Here is an 18,101-nt window from a genome sequence, read left to right as displayed (position 1 = left end):
CGCGCTCTTCAAATCTTGCCTCTTGATTTTGGCAGCACTGTTGCCCCTTCGTGTTCCCTGTGCCTTGCCCCGAAAATACATAGTACAATGAATTGACACTACACTAGATTGGTAATCGGCAAGGCACTCGGCAAGAAATCTCGTTCGTTCGTTTTACTGTGTACGTCGTTTTTGTGGCTCACCGAGGCTCACCGGGGTCACAAATCGCCTTGGTATCTGCCTGTGACCTGTGACCCGTTTCTGTGACCGCTTCTAGTTTTGGGAAACACCCTGTGATTTCGTCCCAAACCTTATCGACTGTTTGTCACCCAATCTGGACAAGCGGTCTGCGGGCACTTTCCCGTGTATGGTCTTGGCGATTGATTTTTTCGCGTGACTTTCAGATGTTCGTTCTGTCCATAGTCAATTGACTTCCATCATGCTTCTCCCCACCGCACACCACCCATCATCGTCATATCACCACCTGGGACGGAACAGAGAAGGCACAACGCGACGACGCAACGGGCAACCTGCCCCCAGTCCATGTTCTTGTTTCTTTCCGCCCTGCTATTGCGTACGCGAGACCGTCGAGCAAGGCCAATCTCGGTCGTTCTCGTCAGGGAAACCAGCCAATGCTCTGTGGGCTCATTAGGGCGACCGAGCAATGAACCGAGAGTCGGTCCTGTTATGGGCCAAAAAAGCGGCTCTGCTGCTGATTCAGATAAGCTCGTGCATTTTCGCACGCTGTTTCGTGTGCGCAGCACTGATCAGACAGGTTTGACGTCATGCTGCAACCAGAATTTTTTTCCCTCGTCTTTTTGCTGCATTTGCTGCCAATCCGGCAATGGGCGACGGAAATACTTGGGAAGATCTACTTGAAAATTTTGGCTGGCACGACTCGAGCAGCGCATCGACCATCTTGAAGGGCTTAGCTTGGAATTTTTGCCTTGCGATCCTGGACTGCCGCGCCTTAGCTGCCGGTGGCGCCGATACCGAACTTTGAGGGAGGAAAAAGTGGTCCCTGCTCAGGAACTGGTGTTGGAAATTGAAAATTCCTCTGGTTACAGGATTCAGTCTTGGTCTGTGTAGTAGTGGTGTATTCGGGGCTGGGCCTGAACTACCGTCTGCTCCTATTATTCATTCCTATTCTTTCCGCGCGCGCAAGCGCCAAGCGGCAGCACCAGCGTCCTGCAAAAAGAACAAAAAACTGGATCTCAGAAGTCTGCCCGAGAACGAGTGGAGCCGCTGCTCCGTAATAGCATCACGAACGGAGCCCATGTCCTCCGTCGCTATTGCAGACTGGATACCACATCTCGGAGCTCTTCTCGGCTTCATTCTTGCTTTTTCCTCTGGGGCTCCATGGGCTTTTCACCAAGTCCACAATGCAGCAGAACACTCCATCCGCAATTTTCGTGAGGAGATTTCTTGGGGTCGTGTGACTGACAGAAATCTCCCCGGGGTCCCGATCAGGGGAAGGCCCGATGACTTATTGGGGTGCTTATGGGCTTATTGATTGCGGGAGCAGATCTCACGCGGAGTACGGAGAAGCATTTCGCGGGTTGGACATCCAAGGGGTCAGGTAATATGGCCGAGACGGCGGGAAGCCTCAGCGCGTAGTGTACGCGTTATTGAACTCATGATCTTGGGCAGCTCTTTCTCGGCCGTGGAACCACAATCACGGGAAGTAAAACACACTGTCAAGTTCTCGGCTTGAACTACCATTCCGAGATGAACACTCCTCTGCTCGCTTTCGCGCCTCTTTGTAGCCGGCCAACTTTTGAACTTTTATTCAAACTCGGCAAGCCTATTATTACAGAGACGAACGGTAGATAGGAAGGCAGATTGGCACTGGCAAGACCCGTCCAAGTCGAGGATCTCCCGGGGTCATGCCGCATCGCCGTCTGTCCCCGTCAACAGACCACGTTGTGCACATTCGTCGAACCACGCTCACGGTCTCGACCTGTCTGGGCGTTTCCTCCACGCAGACCCGACAGTCCTCGGCCCCCGCGTCGATATGACTGCTGGGCCACTGCGTCGGACCATGTCCATGTCTGTCGAATGCATCTCGGACCGGCATGGAAGTCTCGCGATACAACGAGTTGATCGTGGCCAACAGCGTCAACGTTGCATCTGACCTCTCCACCCCTTTGGGCCCTTGCACATCACAAGTATTGTGCTACGAACATGCTTCGAATAGGGTAAGTGCTATTCCTGTGATCTCTTCCGTAAAGCTGCCTTCTCTGTTTGCATGTATCTCGTGATTCTTCTTCTTCTTCTTCTTCTGGCAAACGCGATCTGCCCACAACGTATGTACGATATAGCAATCGAATGAGTGCTCGCGCTGCCGCTCTCCCGTGTCCGTCTCTGAGCGTATGTGCTAGTACTTATCGCAAGAGGTCCAAAGCAGAAAAGCTGACCCCCACGCAACCCTAACCCCTGCTAGAATGATTCCTGATGGTGTCCAATCAAAAGGTAGTCGTATTGCCGTATCTGGAATAAAGCTGAGATGTGGAGTCCATGCTCAATATTCCAAGTTCCAACAAAGACCTACAATCCTACACAGTAAAGGCGTTGTGCATCTCATTCAAATCTCAATATCATGCCCCAGTATGAGTTCTCATGTGACACTGTCTAGTTTCAGGCATTTTCCATGGGGATTTGTTTCTAGCAGACTCTACCATGTACCCGCTGACCTGCCTACCTACTACCTACCAACATAGGCAGGTATACCTTGTGCAAGTTGGACGTGGCATAGGAGAGCATTTAGTGACTATGGCTTGATCGTTTGTGATGATTTATTTCTGAACGGAGCAAGTTTTGAAGGAGAATTCCATTGTAAATTGCCACTATTGACTCTACATATGTAGCACGCAGAGGGACCACTGAAATAGGTACGTATCTGCCCCCAAGTGTGATCAAGCGTGCTCTAGACTTTCTTGCCCGCTACACCTTTTTCTGCACCTCCGCACGCCGCTCCTCATCAGAGGGCGTCTTAGTCAGATACTCATCAAAAACTACGCTGCTCAACCTCCGCGACTGACCACCGCCCTCCTTTTTGGCCTTTCGCCTGTACAAGACGCGCTTGCCCCACTTCCAGCTCTCGATGCCCCCAAAGAACAGGACGGCCTCGACAATGACAATGGCCCATTCCCACGTGATCCCCGTATGTTTAAAGACGTCGTGATTAATGACGGGCACGTAAAGGATCACGAACACGGAGGCGAAGCCGAACATGACGGACCAGAAGAGAAACTTGTTGTGCCAAACGTCGTGCATCCACTGCGTCAGGTATAGCGAGCTATTGGGCTGCATGCGGAAAAAGGAGCGCCTAAGGTTGATCAGCTCCCAAGCCAGGAAGAGCGAAAACCAGGTCATGGAGACAAAGCAGGTGACTCGAGCCCTAAACACCGTGTCGCATTGGGCCGAGTAGGTCGAGTTGCAGTCTGTCCCCTCGATCCCGCCGCCCCAGTGGTATGTCACGAGTGAAAAGGATGATAGGCAGAGCGCCGCCATCCACAGACCGTAGGCCAACATGTCCACCAGCAGCTCCGTGGTGAAGATACCGCGCTTGAGGTTTTGTGGCGGCCGTTCAAGAATATCTGGGGCCGCAGCCTCGAGACCGAGGCCCATATCCGGTAGACCAGACGTTACCATAATGACCCACATGATTTCCACCTTTGCCAGCATATCAGCAAGTCTATCGAAGTGCTATTATCGTTTCAGTCAGGGGGTAGGCCACTCACGGGTGAAAGGGGGAAAACGGAGAGGTGGTTTGAATCCTTGAATGCGAGGCCGATCAATAGCGTGCAAGCCTGAGCTATGTTTTGGCTAAGCAAGTGCAGCACGAATTTTTGGATATTATCAAAAATACGGCGGCCTTCCTCGACAGCGTTGAGGATAGAAGCAAAGTTATCATCCGTCAGCACGATGTCTGATGCATCTTTAGCAACATCAGATCCGGCTTGTCCCACTACAATAACATGCGTCAGCCATTCTCTTTTCTTTTTCTTTTTTCCCCTTGCCTTTTTAGGCTGGCAAATCAGTTTCGAACAGCTCCTTTGAGCATTCTGTCGGAGTTTGTTGTCTTATAGCACCATATCAGGAAATATGAGCTTATGGAACAATCAAAACAAGTAAGAAGTAACAAAATAAGTTACTTACTGGCGATGCCCACGTCGGCGTGCTTGAGCGAAGGCGAATCATTGACCCCATCACCCGTCATGGCAGCAAACGCCTTGCGTCGGTGTAGAGCCTCAATCATCCGGACTTTGGTCTGAGGCGCACACCGAGCAATGACGAGAGGCAAGACGGGCAAATTGTCAATCTCCTCATCCGTCAGACGATCAAAGTGCGCAGCAGTTGTCACCATTGCGTTCTCCGTCTGCTTGCTTACCTGGTCCAGACGATCCGGGATGATACCAATCTGCTTCGCAATGGCCAGCGCTGTGCCAGGGTGATCTCCTGTAAGCATATGAACGCTAATACCAGCTTGATGGCATGCCTTGACGGCACCTTTCGACTCGGGACGAGGAGGATCAAAGAGACCGATGAGTCCGCGGAATGTGAGCGCCGTCTCAACTTGCTCTCGGTCCTCATCGCTCGTACCGGCAGGTCCGTTGTAGGTTTTGGAAGCTAGCGCAAGGACCCGAAGACCCAGGGATGTCAGAGACTCCATGTTCGATAGAATATCTTCCTTGACCTCCTCAGTCACTTCGGTCACTTGGCCATGGCCTTCCATGTCAATATTGGTACAAGCTTCTAGAACACGTTCAACAGCGCCTTTTGTAAAGACGAATTTGGCTTCTTCACCCTTTGCCTGGTATATAACGGACATCTTCTTCACGTCGCTGGAAAAGGGGTATTCGGTGATGAGTTTCCATTGAGGATCTTCGCCCTCGGCAATGTTGCGACGATTCCATCCAAAACGTGAGGCAAAGACCTGAATGGCAATCTCGGTCGGATCGCCTCGCGCTGTCCAACCCTCGCCATCATGGGATTTGTAGACAGATGCCAAGTTGGCCAGCGAAGCAATCTTGAGAAATTCCTCGAGTGGTCTGTTGTTCTCGACAAGTTCCTCGGCCGACTTTCGATCATCCTCATCGGGCGCAATGTCCATGTCTGAAGACGAGTCTTCGCCTGGGCTGCCCGTGGTGTGGTGCAAAGCACCCATGGTCGGATTGACCGGTTCGCTTGATTCACCGACAGAGTATGTACCTCTACCGGGGATCCAAGCCTTTTTAGCAACCATTTTCCCTTGTGTCAAGGTTCCAGTCTTGTCCGAGCATATGTCAGTGACGGCACCGAGCGCCTCCAACGCATTTAGCTTTCGCACGATGACATGTCGTTCGACCATGCGCTTGGTCCCGGCTGCCATGGTAATGGTGAGTACCACGATGAGCGAGGCTGGCAGCATGGAGAGCCCTGTCGCGACGGCGTAGATGATGACCTCTTGCTGGTTTGAAAAACCGTTGGCTGCGAGCACAATAATGGCAAAGACGACAGCCACAATAAACAGCCCGCAGGCGAGGCGGGATAAGATGCGCTGAAGCGGCGTTCCAACATTGACACCGAGGAAATTTCCTACTAGGTCCTTGCCGGTCAGCGCCCACGCTTGAGCTTGACGGTGTGGTCTGACCCTGCCCTCGGGTGTTCTCTTGGGCTCCCTGACCCTGGAGTTCTTGCTGCGGAGTGCCGCTGCGATTGTGCCAATCTCGGTGAACATTCCCGTAGCAAACACTATACCTTTGGCCCTGCCTTTGGTCACGGTACTCGACGAGTACGCAATATTGAGACGGTCGCCAGGGCCTAGATCAGGCTCATAGGTCTCGCTGGCGGTCTTTTGTACCGGCAAAGACTCCCCAGTCAGGAGCGCTTCGTCAGTTTCAAAGTTCATCACTTCGGTTAGGCGAATATCGGCTGGGACTGTGTCGCCCGTCTTGAGTTCGACTACATCACCAGGTACGACCTGAATCGTGGCGACAGTGATATTCTGGCCACCTCTGATGACATGTGATGTTGGTGAGGAGAGAGAGCGGAGTGAGTCCATTGTCTTTTCGGCACTGTATTCCTGCTTGAAGCTGGAGGATAACATGTCAGCGCCGTACCCAACCACCAGCTAGTCACGCGCCTCTTGCATCAGACTCACCCGATAATGATATTGAGAATAATGATTGCAGCAACCACACCGCCTTCGATCCATGAGCGGATGCCAAAAGATACTCCCATGGCTAATAAAAGTACTAGCATCATGGCATTGGCGATCTGCTTCATCATAATCTTGGCGGGGTTGACGCCGGGCCCCTTGTCGAGCTCATTATTGCCGAACTCTTCGAGTCGATTTTGTGCCTCGCCCTGCGTGAGCCCATCGTCGCTGTCGACTCTGAGCTCGCCGATGACTTGTTCGTAGGTCAACGCGTGTGCGGGCTGGGACATGGGCTTGTTGGACTGCCCAGAGATGTGGTCTGTAAGGGCGTTTGATTTTGCCATTTCGATTCCATTGGCGACTGCGTTAAAGCTGAAGGAACTTTGCAGATATGACAATGATAGCAGACAAATTTCTTTCTCAAAGTATAGATGGAATACTTGACAACTTATATAGTCAATACACTGTCATCGAGTTCCTGTTCCTTCAACCCCCATGGACCACAGATTATATCTTGGCACGGACTGACCAGCCGACCAGCCTCGCCATGATCGTCATTGACACGCACCACGAGGCAAGGATATATAGATTTTGTTCATTGCTTTGCCGCAGACGGCTGCATCTGAGTCTTGGTAGGCACAGAGCCAAGACGACGATAACGTGCCATGGGGCGAGCTAGGGAGCGTCCGACCCAGCATTTAGATTCTTGGAAGGCTTGGTTCCCCACGAAAGCTGCCGCCATTTCTGCTGTAAGGCACGGTGGTGCGTTTGATGACTGCATTGTGCAACTTCTAGGTGGCAATTCAGTGCCGAAGAAGGGCAATTTCCCAGCTCACAGAGGAATGCCCATTGGTTGACACGAGCATCGGCTTGAATCAGGCTGACTCTGATATTCTTCTCTCTGGGTCGGTCGCGGAAAAGTCGGATCAAAAAGCATAGACAATCAGAGGACTGGTTTGGAATTTCCATACTTTTGCAACTATATACGAGTGTTTCTCCTACTTTCGCATGGTCTCGCGTAGCAATGACTCCCGTTTCCCGATCGGATGTCCCTCGCAATAGAATCAGTAACTGACTTTGTTTACAATAATTTTGTTTATCATGGAGAGTCACGGAGAGCCAAGTCAAGCTGGATTAAAGAAGAAGAAAAATAAGAAAAGGCTGTTGAACAAGATTGAATTACCCTCAAACGGCAAACCGGCAGAACTAATGGGGCAGTGCCAACTTTTAGAGGCTCGGCACTTGGCTGACAACGCCACATCTCCAAGGCCGTCCGTCGTCTGCATAAGCAAACATTGGGCGATTTATAGTCAACGAACCAATCGTGTTTCTTGGCTTTCTTGAAGATAACTCAGTTCATCGCGTGCCCTTTGGCCTAGACTATATCTGGATATTATTATATCCGTTTGTTCCCCAAATTCTTGGTAGAAATGCAAGCTTCGTCTCGGGAGACGTTGATATGGTGTCATGCTTCCTACCCATCGCCAAATAAATCGACAATCCTTTTAAGCGAGTAAATCATAAGCGAGTAAATCATACAAATAGGAACCTAAGTGAAGCTTTTTGGATTGAGAAACGGCGCCAACATCCGCAACTCAACAGGCGCTTGAACCCTTGCTTGGCAGGCGGCTGCGACGCTTCGGGCGTCTTGCTACAGCAGCAGCAGGATAAAGACTAGATAACTCCGTGATGAAGGCAACAGACGGCCTCGATTCCCAATGATCAAATGTCTCGAGGTAGAACGCGAAACGTAGCAGCCTGTTCGGGGACTTGCATCCCGGAGCTGCTGCAGTCAACTAGAAGGCAAGACCATAACCTATCACGCCCCAGATGCCTGCTCCCACCAAGAGACCGAGACCACTGTATCATGGCAACCATCAGTTGAGTTTTACTTGCGTCGGGCAAGCAGACTTACGTAGCAGGTCCTCTCCGAGTCCATGCCGTAACGGAGTCGGCAGCACAAACGATCAAGCTCCCAAGAATGACGGTTCCCATCTCGCGGGTTTTGCCCTTGTAGGCAAAAGTGAAGAGGATCACAGCCGTGCTGATGTCTCGGGCGGCAATAAGGGTCATCAGCCAGCCGACCTGCTGACGCGCATCGACCTGTGGGCTGATGACATGTTTAGGGATGTCGTAGAAGCCCAGCGCCGCCTTGACTGGCTGAATTGCCTGGAAGACGCCCAGGCCCGCGTACGAGGCTGCGACGCCAAGACCCAGGTAGCGCCAGGTTGCTGTACTTAGCCTGGACATGATCGCGAATTGAAGTTTTGACAGTACAGTTTTTCTTGGTTCATGTACGTCTCTTTCCACAGCAATACAGCAATATACTTGGGAGTTGAGAGCTTGAATGTTGCATCGTGCACATGGCAGATATCTAGAGCGAGTCTCAGTAGGCGCGGGCACATGAACTATTTACGACCGATCGAGCAGCAAACACAATCTTTTCGGAATGCGCAAAAAAAAAAAAAAAAAAAAAAAAGCAATCGCTGATTTCCGCATCGATGTACTTTGTTCACGCATTATGACGAAGACCCGATAGCTCAGATGCTTCCAGAGCTGACAAGCCCATGCGAGCGCCTGACTAAGACACCTCAAGATTCATGATCCACCAACTAAAAGACTGACAGCTGAAGCTGGTGCGGGGATGTTTTCATCGGAGGGGTACCTTGGGATCAATCGATATGATGTTGTCCCACCCGGACCCTGGATTCAGTTGTCCTTCCATTTTGTTGGTGATCGGAGCCTCGGTGTCGGGTCTCCAGTTTCCTGACCACATGCACGGCATGTTGGCTGATTATGGGTCCTTAGCAACGTGATGAGAAAAAAACACCAGAATGAAATAGGGGTTTAGGAGTGGAGATCTACAACTGGCAACATCACACTCCTTACATACATACATACATGCCTGGGAAGGGCAGATATTTCAACTAATCTGCACTTTGCCCAATGCTACGCCAGTAGATGCAGACCTGTAGGAACGGCGATATACATGTGCACTTTGCAATAAGGTCCTACATACACAAAGGGGGGGGGGGGGGGGGGGGGGGGTCATCTACATTCAGGTAGCGCAAGTTTAGATGCATCACCGTTCAAATGTTGTTTACTGGCAAAGCTGGATAGGGGTCACGCATGCACGAGATGAGGGGGGTCAGCACCAGGTCTTTCTTTTCTGCAAGCGCCAGCCAACGCAGCGAGGCCAAAAACCTGAATTCCAGCATGCCTGTATCCGAACATCTTCATAGGCCAGCAAACAGCCTCAGCTCTGCTGGTGCGACATAGTTGCCATGTAGAGACCAGCTGGTACTGCCATGTAGATGTACGTAACGTACCTTGGTGTACGGTCTGTAGTAGGCAGTCTAGTGTAAGTATGTGTGCAAGTGTACATGCCTACCTAGGTAGTTCTAGACTACCACGTACTTGTCGCGGGGCCCTTGTTTAGACGGGTGAATTGAATAATAAACAAGGTTCGAAATGAAGCCAGTGCTTCTTCCCAAGCCCAACGGAGACCAAACAGACAGCAGACACGAAGCTCAACGTTCCCCGCCTTTCTGGAACTTTACTAAATTAAAGGTTCACTCATTCCCATGAACCAGGCCTTTGGCTCAATCCCATGATCTCCTCCTATTCTCTGTAATCAGTTGCTGTAGCAAGCACTTGTGCGAAAGCCGGAGAAAGAACAGATAAATACACACAACCACCATCCAGACAAGTGAGCGGGCAACGCCGTAGACAGAAGCCACAGAGCCACGAAAGAAAACGTTCACCTCACCGCCACCGTAGCAAGCGAGCATCATGGCCGAAGACAGCAACGCCCAGGAGGTCCAGAAGGTCGACGAGACCCCCATCTCTTCAGTCCACTCTCCACAGGGCCGCAAGAACTCGGTTTCGCTGGAGCAGCACCTTCAACACCGACCGGAGCGATCAGAGCTCGTCGCCAGTACGTGATTCTTCTACCTTTACCGCCTGACTTTCACCCGGTCTTATTACCCCCCAATAACTTAGACCCCGGCCAGAGCTTCCAATTTTGGACGCCGACTCGAGACTTGGACAGGTACTAATGTGACGTCATTCTAGAGAACATCCTCCCCGACTCGACCGCCGCGCCAGGACTCCAAGAGAAGCAGAAGGAGGTGAGATGCCAACCAGTCACTGCATTGTATCAAACAGCGCATAAATTGACGACCATATACAGCTTGAGAAGCACATGCGTGCAGATACCCTCAACGACAAGATCTCGCACCGGCCCGACCCGGAGCAGCTGATCAAGGAGGGCGTCCTGAAGGACGACCCCAGATCACCCGACGAGAAGTACGCAGAGGCAATTGAGGAGGAATATGCCAAGCGCGAGGGTGGTGCTTAAGTAGGGGTTCAAACCTACCTGGCCATCATCCAACCTTGCGAGATTGAGACGGTTCCGCAGCTATATAACAGAACAGCTCTTGTTGCGCCTATTTCTCTGACATGCGACAACTTTACTACGATTCGTCAACTAAACAACATTTGGGGGTATGGGCTTGAGTAAACAAAGAGAGAAAAAAAACACAAATAGAATATTCATCTAGCTATGCAGGCTATTGGTTCTTGGAATGTTTGCAGTAACTGTACCGAAACCCAGAGGAACTGTAGCTCAAGCTCTTGGTTGCACCAGCGTACCATGCCAATTTGGATTAGCGCTAAAGTGCTGCCCTTTTACATGTATCGATATTTGGGGAAGTATATTATTTCAGTGCAATCGGTGGAATAGCTTCAAATATCGTATGTGTATCTATATGGCACAAACTTCCAGGTCCTTATACAAATTCATGTGAGTCGCAGCAATGACCATGGACCTTCGAAATGTCTCGATCGAGCTGCACAGGCACAGTCCAAATTGATTGACGTAATTGACTCGCAAAAACCACACCAATGCTGTTCTAGACGAATCCAGGTACCTAGGTATACAAGCATCTCAGACTAGCAAGACTGGAGAATTGCACGAAGAACTTTGTTTTGAAAACAATTCGACCACCATGCCCTCTGGGAAAGTCGCTGCGGGGCGGTTACCGAGTCATACACAACTCATTGAGTTCTTCAACATTACTATACCTAGCCATCCTCAGGACATTCCTCTCCAATACCACGTGCCACGATGGCCCCGTTACGATCCCGATGTGGTTTTCGTGCGTGACATTGTTCTTAGCATCACACCGACCCTTGGCGTGTATGACAAGCTGAACCACCTGGCCAGAGGCCGACAGAAGGCTGTATGTTTTCTCCACCGACCATTTCAGCTGGACCGCCGCGCACTACCTAGGGGTTCACTTGTTCTGGCAAACCACAAGCGCTTCGACGAGTTGCTGACTACTGGCTACAACACGGCACTCGCAACGCGGTTGACCGTTGATGTCGGCCGGTCATTCTGTATACAAGGCTACAAGGGAGATCCAGACCGACGCATTGGCATCGTTGGCCCACTGGGAGCCGCCCAGCCACTCAAGGTGCTGGCAAGTACGATTGGGGCCGAAGTCGGCATGGCAGAGCTTTACCCAGGTAGCGATGTCTCTCCAGTAGAGGTGCGTGCCATGGCTATAATGAACGCATTTGGCCCGGATGAGGTGGCTCGCGTGTTAGCCGGAGCTGAGGAGCATGGGCTGACGCCGGCCGGCGATGCGTCGGGTCTGCTATACCTCACCGGACAGCCCCGAGAGCTCGGTCTCGAGGCGGCAAAGGTTGCTAACATGCCGGCCATTTGTGTAGGGCACCGCCCAGCGGAGGAATGGGGGATCCGCTATTTGGCCCATCTATTACGGGAGTCATGGCCGCAATTGGCGGTGCATGTAGTCATGGAGGAGGAGTCTTTGGCTACAGGCGAGTCTGAGCCAGAAATCACTGCTGGTGCGACGGAAGTTGGCATTGCTTCCGGGTAGTGTGAATATATTTCTTTCCTGCATAAGGCCTCAAATTTCGTCGCCTCCATCTGACGGGGACCCGTTTCGTTTACCAATCATTCAGACGCGCCTCACGATCTTCATCTCCTTGAGTTGTTGTCGCCTGCCCGTCATGAAAAATTGATTCGCTCTCACCTTGGACCAAGTTCAAACTCCAAGCTTCGTTTTGATGCTTTGAATAAAGTTTTCGAAATTGTCGTGCACGTGAATATTGTATCTCTCACAAACAACCTTCACATTACCCTTCTTGGGGTAGCCGTCCTCCACGTACACCACTGCCTTCTTGTCCTTTGCACAAAGCCCCAATTCCATGAGGCTGATGGGCGCAGCTGTATTGGCGCCAAAGTAGACAGCAACAACGCAGGCTTCTTCCTGTTTCGACAGTTCCCAATTGACCTGGTGCCGGAAGACGTCATGTGTCCAGCTGTCGGTCCAGTCGGGGCGAAGGGGATCGAAAATCGTGATTGGCAAGTCTGACAATTGATCACAGACTCCTGTTCGCCAGTCGGGCGGTCCTGTTGTTGTGCCCGCGAGAAATACTGTCTTGGGCCATTTTACTGCCTCGTCGGAAGGGGCTTTTATGACCTGCGCTTTGCTTTGTGCTGGCTGCTCCTGAGACATGACTGTTAAGTGTGAGAGACTTGAATTTATTGGCGGTGAGATGGGACCAACCAAGTCAAATTTTCGTGCAACCGGATGATATAGAAGACGTTGGCTTCGCCGTCGAAAAGAGATGTTTGCTGGGCGCGAGGCTCTGCCCCTCCTTCAACGGCTGCCTACGTCCGTATCATGGTGGCGGAGGCGTGGTTCTGGCAACGGGCGGGTACATATTATCGTTCCCGTGCATTGGCAATTATTGAACAACATACATTCGGATAAGTCAAGTGCCAATTGAACGATGCGCGTACTGTAGGTATTTCGACAGCCCGTCAATCGCAAATTGGAAAGCCGATTGCGATAGAAAGTGAACAATAGTTGTCACACGGTACGAAGCCGGGCGTATATCTACTTTGACGTAGTGGAATCAACAATTTACATACTCGGTGGTACCTTGCTCAAGCACCATGACTTGGACACCACGCTACCTACATACCATACTCGCGTCAGTCCTCGGCCAGGTCTCTTGAACGAGCATACCACTCTTCCTAAGCAGGTGCTATATTTGACAGATGAGTTGTGTCATTGAAAGTAAGATTGGACCCTATGAAGCATAACACAGAGACCACGTGCCCCTTCGGTGAGGCACGGCTCATATGGTTCTGTCATGCCAAAAAAAAAAAAAAAAGTCGGAATAGCCCAGGTCAGTTTGCCCCTGCCGCTGCAAGGTCGGCTAACCCCGCAGAACCAGCTAAGTCTCGAGGCCTTCCCAGGGGCAGTTTAGCCCCGAAGCAGCTGACCCCTTCCGTGACCCTTAGGAGGTTCTAGCGGATGCGGTGGCATGATGGCCCACTGTCATTATTGGACAGCACGCAAGCAGGAACGGGATAGACCTGCTAGAAAGTGCCAATCAACTCATCTGAAAGGCCTGGAACCGTCGGCGTTAGGCGGCTGCCCCACGCCCGAGCTGCCGGTAGGTACCCCGCGGACTCAAAATTTTAGTACGTACACGACACTAGAGGTGAAGCCAGCCATTGCATCACTCACGATAAAAATTTCTGTGTCTGTGTTTGACTAAACTGGCATTGACCCCGTAAAAACTCCAACTGGACTCAAACTCCAGACTTTTAGATCTACACTACATCGTCTAGAGTAGCCACTCACTCTATGCCTACCCTATTATCTTGACTGCAAGCCTGGGAATCCTCGTTTTATTTCTGTATTTCATTCGTGCCTGGACAATTGACTGACGGGTAAAGAAGAGTCGGAGAAAAAAACGCGTCTCCTTCCATCCCATTGCACAACTCTCAAAACAAGCCATTGAGGTGTCGGTTGAGACTCCTCCTCCGTGCTCCATCTTCAACTCACCAACATCATGTCTGCCACGCCTCCGCCCTCGGAGAGAGAGGCTCGCGTCGTCTCCGGCCATCTGCCTTCCGGCTACGGTGCTACGTTTGACGGTTCATCCGCTCCCACCTCGGATCCAGGCCCTACAGAATCCCCCGAGCTTTCGTCGCTCAAACTGCCTGGAGGTGACATTCACCGGGACTTGTTCAGGATCCAGGAACGGCACAAGCAGGCCAGGATACACCAACGGTCCAACACCTTTCACCATCCTGGACAATTGCGCTCGGAAGATGACGACGAGGGTCTTGCTGTGAGCAACCAGCTTGCCCCTGGCGGCTTTCGACGAGCCTTTATTCAACAGCAACATCAGGAACAACAGTTCCTGGCTGCCAGGCTGCCTATCACGAGGAATTTTGTCGAGTTCTTGGACCTATACGGCTCTTTTGCTGGAGAGGATCTTGCCGACTCTGATGATGAAGCCATTGTGTCTGATGAAGAGGATGAAGAGAGTGCCCCTGAACAGAGGCCATTGATCCAACGCCGCAGGTCGACTCGCACGATTAGAGTGGCCACCGCAGGTACGACCAAGACGTTTTTCACTCTGCTAAAGGCTTTCATTGGCACCGGAATCATGTTCTTGCCCAAAGCCTTCAGCAATGGCGGTCTGGCCTTTTCTTCCATCACCATGGTTTTGGTCTCGGCTGTCACCATGATATCCTTTCACCTGCTTCTGCAGTGTAAGCAGCACCACTCTGGCGGTTATGGTGAAATTGGCGAAGCCATTGCTGGGAGAAGGCTCCGCAATCTGATCATGGGTTCTGTCACCTTCTCCCAGCTCGGCTTTGTCTGTGCTGGAATCGTCTTCGTTGCTGAGAATATCGAAGCTTTCCTAGGGGCAGTAACCCAGGGCACTAGCCACGTCTCGTCTGTGAGCATCATTTTGATACAGCTCGCGGTCCTGATTCCGCTGTCCTGGATACGAAATATCTCCAAGCTGGGCCCAGCCGCCCTGCTCGCCGATGTGTGTATTATGATGGGTGTAACTTACATCTACTACTATGACATTGGTAGCCTGGCCAGCCACGGTATGGACAAGACCGTTGTCATGTTCAACCCCGACAGCTACACCATGATGATTGGGTCCGCCATCTTCACCTTTGAGGGCATTGGTCTGATCCTCCCAATCCAATCGTCCATGGCCGAGCCCGAGAAGTTCGAGCCCCTGCTTGGTCTCATCATGGTCATTATTACGATTGTCTATACATCGGTTGGCGCACTTTGCTATGCGACCTTTGGAAACGATACATATATCGAGATTATCAACAACTACCCTCGCGATAGTCGTTTTGTTCAGGCCATGCAGTTCTTGTACTCGCTTGCCATTCTCGTCGGCAACCCTGTGCAGCTCTTTCCAGCGCTGCGTATCCTCGAGGGCGGATTGTTTGGGCATCACTCTGGTAAGAAGAGTCTGAGGACCAAATGGACTAAGAACTTTTTCAGGGCCATGATGGTACTCATCTGTGGCGGTGTCTCTATTCTCGGCGCTGGTAACCTCGACCGTTTTGTCGCACTGATTGGCTCTTTTGCTTGCGTGCCACTCGTCTACATTTACCCACCTTACCTCCACTACAGAGGCGTGGCCACCTCCAAGTACGAAAAGATTGGGGATATCGTCTTGATGATTGTTGGCGTGGTCTGTATGATATACACCACGATTGTCACGGTCAAGAACAGTTTCATGTAAATCTCAACCGACTTTTCCTATGTTACACATTGGCATACCGGACATTAGAGCATTGTTGGGTTCTCGGGCAAGCGACATCATCTTTCCATTTGCATTTTTCTTTCCCAGGATACTACTTCATCAACATCATGTACCAATAGCGATGCGACACGATTCATATAGCAGATCTCAGAGGAGATTATGTCTGGGTCGTCGACGCCACAAATATCAAATGATCAATTAATATGCCCCTCACAAACAAACAATTCTAGTTAGTCTTATTACCATCCAAACTGCCCTCGGTGTACCGTCTCAAACACTATAAGTTGACGCTCATTTGCCTTAGAGACGATGAGAATTACATGCAAGCTTTTCGTTGTTCGTAGCAACCACACTGAACAAAGTTTGTGATGGAGGAATTGACATTTTGAAAGTCTGCCTTCGAAATTGAGATATCTGATGCAGTCGAATACATAACTGCCACGTCTACTCTGCCGAAAGTGTCTGATCAATCTTGTCCTGTAATTCAGCCAGGCATTTGAAGTCATAACTAGGCCCGACCGACGCAGCAGGCTCTTCATCCCACCCCACGCATTTCCAGCACTTCAATATGTTGTTGGGATCGTACCGCTTCTTGATGTCGAGCAGGAATTCGTAGTTGTCGCCCCACCACGCCGTCTTCCAATCCGGCGTGAAGGGATTGGCCTCGTTATGGTAGGAGCCGCTGTCCGGGTAAAGCTGCTCGGATCTTTGAGTTATTTTTGTGAGATTGACAAACGACTCGAGCCTCTGGGCGACCGTTGAGTTCCAGCCTAGACTCCAACCCGACGACAGACTCCAGATTGCGGAATACCACGCCGGGGTCACAGAGGTCCCGGTACTATAGGCGCCTCCTGACCCGGACCGCCGCCCCGCTGGCACATCTTGTGCCACAAACGGCGTGGAGACTGGCACGTAGAAGCTTTTGGGTTGGGCGCCCAGACTTATCGAATAGTCGATCAAGGCGAGAACGTCTTGTACTCCGGTATCCGTGGACAAGGCTTCCGTGGGCACCAATCGACTGGTGAGAAACCGGGCTTGGCCCGCGCTGTTCAGCGCTCCCGGAACAACGTACTTGTTCCACGCCGCCAGCCAGTTAGGAACGACTTCGACAATGCTCGTCCCACCGTGTGCAAGGGCAAAGTCGGTGGCTCGCTGCATGGTCGCCTGCGCAGCGGCACCGCCATCGCTGAGATTGGCGTACTGCGGAATGGGATTGAAGTGCTTGACGTACAGACCTGCGACGTGTCCTCCCCAGCCCTGCCGTCCCCACGCGTATGATTCCGACGCCTCGAGCCCGATCCACTCGAGGACGGTGTCGTCGGTGCTGTTGCTCGGTATCGTGATGGACGCCACAGCAATGGGCAACTCTGGCTCGACCCGATGCGTGGCCTCGAGCACGACGCCAAAGGTTCCGCCGCCGCCGCCGCGGAGAGCGCGGAAAAGATCCGGATTCTGACACGCATTGGCTACCCGGAGAACGCCATCGGGCGTCACGAGCTTGAAATCGACTACACGGTCGACACCCAGCCCGTACACGGGCGCGAGCGGACTGTGGCCGCCGCCCTGAACCCAGCCCCCCGACAACGCAATGGTTGGCGAGTAGCCACCGAGGATCGTAACGTTTTGCGCATCGGCGAATTCGTACGCAGCGCCTGTGCTCTCGCCCGCAGCGACGGAGATGGCGCGACCTACGCCGTCATTGCAGCCCTCGGGCACAAAATCTTCCTGGTACTCGAGGCCCTTGAGGTTGTGGACCCAGAGCTCAATGGAGGATAAGCCACCAGCGGCTTTGGCACCAGAACGCGTCATGTAGTCATGACCACTATTCTTAATGCTCAAGGGAAACCCGTATGCATTAGAGAAGCTCAAGACACTGATGATATCCTGCGCGTCCGTCACCTCGACGTAATAATCTGGTATATTGCCACGGCGGCAGGTGGCATTGCTCGGCGGAAGGCCGGCGGGCGTCACGGTATTGTCGAGTATGCATTGGTCCGCTGGGTCAGAGACGCACATTTCGTTTTGATTATTCATAAAAGCAGCAGCTTGTTCCACCCGGAATGCGTTGGTTGTATAGTTATCTCGGACGGCCAGACATGCTTCTTCATCGACTGGTTGGGGCTTGCCCTCGAAGGATGAAAAGCAAGGCGCCGCAAAGGGCCGAGATGTTCTCAGCATGCCATTAAGCGAGACATTGAGGGCTGCAATCCGTTCATCGTGGTCGAGGCAGGAACCGACAACGATGGGAATACAAATTTGAAGGAGGATAAGTCTGAGTCGTGCCATCTCGACGATGAATTCATAACGTGCTGCAGTGCACAGTTGGGCAGTATTCAATATTCCC

General features: G+C 51.8%; 7 protein-coding genes across 7 annotated transcripts; 3 read left to right on the top strand and 4 right to left on the bottom strand.

The window, feature by feature from the left end:
* Positions 1–2,922: 2,922 nt before the first annotated feature.
* PFICI_15126 (uncharacterized protein) lies at positions 2,923–6,465 on the bottom strand (the record flags this gene model as incomplete). Its single annotated transcript, XM_007843707.1, has 4 exons — positions 2,923–3,654; positions 3,723–3,949; positions 4,141–6,056; positions 6,125–6,465. The coding sequence occupies 4 exons, from the start codon at positions 6,463–6,465 to the stop codon at positions 2,923–2,925; spliced, it is 3,216 nt and encodes a 1,071-aa protein (XP_007841898.1).
* Positions 6,466–7,917: 1,452 nt separating this feature from the next.
* PFICI_15125 (uncharacterized protein) lies at positions 7,918–8,371 on the bottom strand (the record flags this gene model as incomplete). The annotated part of the gene is made up of 2 exons (XM_007843706.1): positions 7,918–7,981; positions 8,037–8,371. The coding sequence occupies 2 exons, from the start codon at positions 8,369–8,371 to the stop codon at positions 7,918–7,920; spliced, it is 399 nt and encodes a 132-aa protein (XP_007841897.1).
* Positions 8,372–9,913: 1,542 nt separating this feature from the next.
* Positions 9,914–10,481, top strand: PFICI_15124 (uncharacterized protein; the record flags this gene model as incomplete). The annotated part of the gene is made up of 3 exons (XM_007843705.1): positions 9,914–10,058; positions 10,196–10,251; positions 10,314–10,481. 3 exons carry the CDS (start codon positions 9,914–9,916, stop codon positions 10,479–10,481), a joined length of 369 nt encoding a protein of 122 aa, XP_007841896.1.
* A 649-nt stretch (positions 10,482–11,130) lies between these two features.
* On the top strand, positions 11,131–12,027 carry PFICI_15123 (uncharacterized protein; the record flags this gene model as incomplete). Its single annotated transcript, XM_007843704.1, has 1 exon — positions 11,131–12,027. One exon carries the CDS (start codon positions 11,131–11,133, stop codon positions 12,025–12,027), a length of 897 nt encoding a protein of 298 aa, XP_007841895.1.
* A 168-nt stretch (positions 12,028–12,195) lies between these two features.
* PFICI_15122 (uncharacterized protein) lies at positions 12,196–12,669 on the bottom strand (the record flags this gene model as incomplete). The annotated part of the gene is made up of 1 exon (XM_007843703.1): positions 12,196–12,669. The coding sequence occupies one exon, from the start codon at positions 12,667–12,669 to the stop codon at positions 12,196–12,198; it is 474 nt and encodes a 157-aa protein (XP_007841894.1).
* Positions 12,670–14,020: 1,351 nt separating this feature from the next.
* On the top strand, positions 14,021–15,736 carry PFICI_15121 (uncharacterized protein; the record flags this gene model as incomplete). The annotated part of the gene is made up of 1 exon (XM_007843702.1): positions 14,021–15,736. One exon carries the CDS (start codon positions 14,021–14,023, stop codon positions 15,734–15,736), a length of 1,716 nt encoding a protein of 571 aa, XP_007841893.1.
* A 465-nt stretch (positions 15,737–16,201) lies between these two features.
* PFICI_15120 (uncharacterized protein) lies at positions 16,202–18,043 on the bottom strand (the record flags this gene model as incomplete). Its single annotated transcript, XM_007843701.1, has 1 exon — positions 16,202–18,043. The coding sequence occupies one exon, from the start codon at positions 18,041–18,043 to the stop codon at positions 16,202–16,204; it is 1,842 nt and encodes a 613-aa protein (XP_007841892.1).
* Positions 18,044–18,101: the final 58 nt, after the last annotated feature.

The sequence above is a fragment of the Pestalotiopsis fici genome (genome assembly GCF_000516985.1).
Source record: "Pestalotiopsis fici W106-1 unplaced genomic scaffold PFICI_Scf_15, whole genome shotgun sequence".
NCBI classification, from domain to species: Eukaryota; Fungi; Ascomycota; class Sordariomycetes; order Amphisphaeriales; family Sporocadaceae; genus Pestalotiopsis; species Pestalotiopsis fici.
The sequence above is the reverse complement of the archived record's forward strand: the minus strand, read 5'-3'. Positions and strand labels throughout refer to the sequence as shown.